The 6,000-nt window shown below is 39.7% G+C and overlaps 1 protein-coding gene across 1 annotated transcript in view; it reads right to left on the minus strand.

Moving 5' to 3' along the window:
• LOC107143805 overlaps positions 1–6,000 on the minus strand; it is a 28,380-nt gene that overhangs the window by 20,708 nt on the left and 1,672 nt on the right. Inside the window, exons 3-4 of the mRNA XM_015487566.2 lie at positions 5,772–5,994; positions 5,303–5,415 (exon numbers count right to left, since the gene is read on the minus strand). Of these exons, the coding sequence (XP_015343052.2) occupies positions 5,303–5,415; positions 5,772–5,994 (336 nt within the window). The remainder of the gene's footprint in view (positions 1–5,302; positions 5,416–5,771; positions 5,995–6,000) is intronic.

Raw genomic sequence — 6,000 nt, forward strand, 5'->3', positions numbered from 1 at the left:
TGTGGGTTTGATCCCCAGTATCCTCTGCCCATAGTGTGTGACACCATGCCTCGCTAGAATCTTTAGTATTTTTAAAAATTGTCTATGGATTTCAATGTTCAAACCAAGGATGAAAAATCCTCAAGTGAACTCATTTTTTTTTTTTTTTGCAATTAGATACAAAACATATTTTAAAATAACCATAAACAGCTGGGCATGATGGTGCACACCTATAATTCTAGCCACCAGAAAGGCTAAATCAGGAGTATCACAAATTTGAGGTTAGTCTTGGCAACTTAGCAAGACTTTATATCAAAAGAAAAAACAAAAAGGACTGGAGATGTGGCTTAGTGGTAAAGTGCCCCTGGGTTCAATTCCTAGTACCAAAAACATCTTGTTTAAACAATGACAAAGGACCTGAACAGACATCTCACCAAAGATACACAGATGGCAAATAAGTATATGAAACATGCTTAACATCATATGTTACTAATGAACTGCAAATTAAAACAATGAGATATCACTAAATCTCTACTAGAATGGTGAAAATCCAAAACACTGACAATACCAAATGCTGGCAAGGATGTGGAGCAAAAGGAATGTCTCATTCCTTGCTGGTGGGAATGCAAAACGGGAGAACCACTTTGGAAGACAATTTGGCAGTATCTTACAAAACTAAACATACTTTACCAAATGATCAAGCAAACACCCTCCTTGGCATTTTTCCAAAAGAATAAACACCAGCACACAGATGTAAACACCAGCATACAGATGTGAACATCAGCACGCAGATGTTTATAGCTGCTTTATTCATAATTGTTAAAACTTAGGCCAGGTGTGGTGTTGCTTGCCTTTATTCCCAGCAATTTGGGAGACTGAGGCAGAAGGATCACAAGTTGTCTGGACAACTTAGTGAGATCCTGTCTCAGAATTAAAAACAAATATTTTTAAAGGGGCTGGGAAAGTAGCCCAGTAGAAGAATGTTCCTGGGTTCAATCCCCAGTACCAAAACAAAAACCAACCAACCAACCAACCAACCATTTAAAAACTGCAAAACAAACAAACAAAAAACGTGGAAGGAGAGGACTCTGTGGTAGAACCTTTGCTTAGCACTCACAAAGCCCTAGGTTCAACTCCCAGGACCAAAACTAAACAAAACAAAAAGAAAAACAAAAACTTGCAAGCAACCAAGATGTCCTTCAGTAAATAAATAGATAAATAAATTGGTATGTTCAAACAATGGAATATTTAACACTAAACTTATGGAATATTTAACACTAAAAAAGAAATAAACTGGGCTGGGGTGGTAGCTCAGTGGAGAGCACTTTCCTAGCATGTGTGAGGCACTGCTTTTGATTCTTAGCACCACATATAAATAAACGAATAAATAAATAAATAAAGGCATATCAACAACAACAACAGAAATAAACTACCAAGCCATAAAAAGACAGGGAGGAACCTTAAATGTATACTGCTAGATGAAAGAGCCAATCTGAAAAGGATCTATATTGTATGATTCCAACTGTATGACACTGTGAAAAAGGCAAAACTAAAGAGAGAGAGAAAGAAAATTAGTGTTTGACTAATTTTTGACTAAGTGGATTACAGAGAAAGAGAGACAAACAGGAGAATGAGACTATTGCATATACTATAAAGGTGGATACATGTCATGACTTTTATCCTACTCTGTAGCGTGTACAACACCAAGTGTGAATCCTAATGTATACCCTGGACTCTGAGTGAGAGTGATATATCAATGTAGGTTCATTGTTGGTTGTAACAAAGGCTATGCATGTGAGAAGGCAGGATGCATATGGAAAATCCCTGTACTTTCTGTTCAATTTACGTGAACTTGAAACTGCTCTAAAAAATAAAGTCTATTTTAAAAAAGCTTGCCATACCAGACACGGTGGCACATACCTATAATCCCAGCAACTGGGGAGGCTGACCGAGGAGGATCACAAGTTCAAAGCTGGCCTCAGCAACTCAGTGAGGCCTTAAGCAACTTAGTGAGATTCTGTCTCAAAGTAAAAAAACAAAAGTAAAAAGGGCTGGCGGTGTGGCTTAATGGTTAAGCATCCCGGGTTCAATCCAGAGTTACAAAATAAATAGATAGATAAATAAAACAAAAATTTAAAAAAGCTTGCTTGAATTTAATATGAAACAAAGGTCAAGAATGATTGGCCTAAGTTTTCCACATAATAATTTCCTTTAGTTATTATTCCCATCATATTAGGTAGTTGTTGTTATCCCATTTCTTACATGAGGAATCTGAGGCTTGAAGGAGTTATTAACTTCTCCAAGTTTACCCAGCTTCTAAAATGGAGAAGTGGGTTTCAAACATTGGTCTGCTGATTCTTATGTCACTATCATACTGTGTAATAACTGGAGCTCATAGATCAAAGTAAAATGCACTGCCTTATGAAGCAATAATTTCCCAACACTGGAAAGATTATAGGAGAGGCTGGGTAACAAATTGGGCACAGCACAAAAAAGTACTGCATTGATTTTTTTTTTTTTTTTTCTGTATGCAGGAAGGTATAACAGGCATACTTTTTTTTTTTAAATGTAAAATAAAGATAATAGTCGACACAGGGATTGTTATCTGTGCTACCTTCCTTCTTGCTGAAAAATAGTAATTCCAGTGTAGAGTACTGTCTTTATTTTATTTATTTATTTTTGGGCACCAGGGATTGAACTCAGGAGCACTTGACCACTGAGCCAGGGTCTCACTAAGTTATTTAGCACCTCATTTTTGCTAAGGCTGGCTTTGAACTTTCGATCCTCTTACCTCAGCCTCCCAGCCACTGGGATTACAGATGTGTGTCACCATACCTGGCCAATTAATGTTTTTAATACATATAAAACATAATGCCACATAATTATATCATACAGAAGATAATTATAGAATTTACTTAAAAAATGAATTCACAGTACATGACAGTTAATCAAATGTGAGTTTAAATTAAAAAAAATATTTTTTAGTTGTAAATGGATCTTTTATTTTATTTATTTATATGTGGTGTTGGGGATCGAACCCAGAGCTTCACACATGCCAGGCAAATGCTCTACCACTGAATCACAACTCCAGCCCAGTGAGTTTAAATCTTCCTTTTTGGTCTTGCGATGGATCACAGTGACTATACATACTAAAGATCTTTCATAAGGGTGGCGCTGAAGCCAAAAAGCAGCTTGTTGCTTCCCTTCCCTTCCACACCTCTAGGTCTCTCCACATGGTCATCCTAGTATCTGGCCAGCTCTGACTCAACATTTGAGTTCTAGTTCATACATCTTCTTTCATTTTTTGTGGTACAAAGGATTGAACCCAGGGGTGAGCTAAATTCCCATCCCTTTAAAAAAATTTTTTTGAGACAAGTTCTTGTAAACTGCCCAGGCTGGTTTTTAACTTGCAATCCTCCTGCCTCAGCCTCCTGAGTTGCTGGGATAATAGTCATGTGCCACTTCACTAGCCATGTTATTTTTGAAGTCTTTCAAGATACCATTACCTACCTCATGATGTTTCCAGTGTACCTGATAATATGTAATAAGCACTATGAGAAGGGAGACAGGATTATGTTTACATCTATCTTCCTGTAGACTTTTTACAGTCTGATGAGGTCTGTGACTTACTGGGCCTTACACTGTGCCTGGCACAGAGTAATTCTAAATATTCATGATTCTTAGATCTTTGGCGTCAAGGTGAAATATTAGCATGTAAACACTTCCTGTTTTTTTGGGGGGGAAAGTATTCAAGTATGGTCAGTTAATTTCATCTGTATCTTTTGTCTTCTTAAGGACTTTTCTTTAATATTCTTGTCCTGGGGTCTTATGTTTGAATTTTTTTCATGTTTGAATTTAAAATAGTCACATGGGCTGGGGGTGTAGCTCAGTGATACAGCACAGGAGCAAGGCACTGGCTTCAACCAATAGCACACACAAAAAAAATTTTATATATATATTATATATATATATATAATTATATATATATAATTCTTTAAAAAGCACATCAAAAGTCACAGTATTCTTTTGATAAGGCTTATGAAAATGCACTATAGTTATTAATCTTTGGGGCAGGAAATGGGTGGGAATAGAGGAAAATAGCAAATTTAAAAAACTTAGCTAAGGGATAGGTTAGTCTTCCTAATTTTTCTGTTAGTAGATCACCATTTTCCTCGCTTCTAGGTCCTCTTTACAGGTAAGGAGTTAAAAAAAATTAAAGTTAATCATTTGACAATGAGGTAATGGAAGCCTCTAATCCCAGGAACTTGAGAGGCAGGGAGGAGAGAAAATTTGAGGCCAGCTTCAGCAATTTAGTGAGATCTTGTCTCAAAAAATAAAAAGGGGTGGAGATGTAGTTTAGTGGTACAGAGCCCCTAGGTTCAGTACCTGGTACCATGAAAAAAAAAAGTTAATCTTTAAGTCTAATATGTAGTCTTTTAAAATAATTTTTAGTTGTAAACTTCTCCATTCTTCAATAACTGGGACTTCCTTTTCTTCACTGTAGAGTATTTCAACAACCTTCCAGCTAATCTCTTTGTTTAGGTAGTTCGCTTCAGCCATTCTGTATACTCTGGCCATACAAATCCTCTTAAGACTAATTTTTCCAGTTTTCTAGTCCAGAACTTGTTGCTTAGCACAGCCTAATTTCTGCAGCTGCATTCTAGACTCTTCATACTAGAGCCCAAACTTTTTACCGGGGACAGGGATCCTCTTCCTCAGACTACCAACGCAAAAGATATTGCTTGTATCTTCTCCCACCTTTTCAGTGTCCGCATTGAAACCATTCTTCAAGGTCCAGAAGGACTGCATGCCACTTCCTGCTTTGAAGATTCTCCCCACCCCCACAACAGCAGCTCCAACTCACACTCATGGCTTCTAAATAATTGTTCTAATGTGTGGTAATTGTATCAAGATAGTTGAATCTTCTGTCATGTTCCCTTTATTTTATTTGTCAATAGGAGATCTAGGGGACTATCACCTGTGACAGTTGGACATAAACAGGTATCTGAAGTGCTAACCTAATTTTCAAAATACTGTTTCTTTAAGCATACACTGCAGCTCTTCTGACGGTGTCTCAAATATTAGCGTGAAATATTCTTTTTTTTTTTGTTGTTTGTTTAAAAGACTAAAAAGTAAGAGTATAGTAAGACTCTAGCTTAGTTTTGCTTATCTCACAAATAAAGAGAATTTATTTCTTGATTTAAAAAAAATCCATATTCAGTTAATTCCATCCTAAAATTTCTCCAATTGAGTCCTAGAGGTAGGAATATTTTATTTTCAATGAGAGTGAAGTTAAGTTTGAAAGGAATAACCATGGAAGTACCTTGTGACCACAAGCCACAGGAAATGGAGCCGAAAGTCCACCTCACTGCTGCTGCTTACTGGGGACGACATCGGGCCTGAATTCTCGCTTTCTTGGAGCCTCAGTCCCCTCATCTGTCAAATGAAGAAAATAACGTACTCGGTAATAAAATACCTATTTATCAGGGTTGTGAGAAAGGGTTTCAATCGGAGAACCGGAGAATCGCAGGGCGGTTTGCCTCCCAAGACCCAGGGGAGGCGCTTTTCCTCACGCGACGCACTTCCGTGCACGGGGAGGGGTGGCCCGGGCCAGGGATGCTCTTGGCCGGGTGCGGGTCGCCTGAGCGGAAGCCGTGGCGGGGACGGGTTGAGCCACAGCCCTGCCGTACTACGCTGGGGCCTACGGCAGGAGCACGCGAAGTGCTAGACACAGTGCAAAGCAAGGCGAACGTGCGTGCACGAGTGTGCGCGGGGTGCTGGGGCGTGCTCACATTGACAGCGAAGCGAGAAGGGTGCCAGGGCGGACCATAGGAGAGCCATAGTAGACAGCCCGAGGCCGCGGGGTGAGAGCGTACGGCCGTCCGGCGCTCCCATTGGCGCCTCTGCAGCGCCCCAGGTGGCCGCTCGTGGGGTAGCCGCCGGCTGGGCCGATTCGCTCCGCCTCCGCCGGGCTCGCCTGCCCTCAGCAGCTTCCCCGCCCGGCACTCGCTCGACCTTCCT

The sequence above is a fragment of the Marmota marmota genome, unplaced genomic scaffold (genome assembly GCF_001458135.2).
Source record: "Marmota marmota marmota unplaced genomic scaffold, marMar, whole genome shotgun sequence".
Taxonomy (NCBI): domain Eukaryota; kingdom Metazoa; phylum Chordata; class Mammalia; order Rodentia; family Sciuridae; genus Marmota; species Marmota marmota.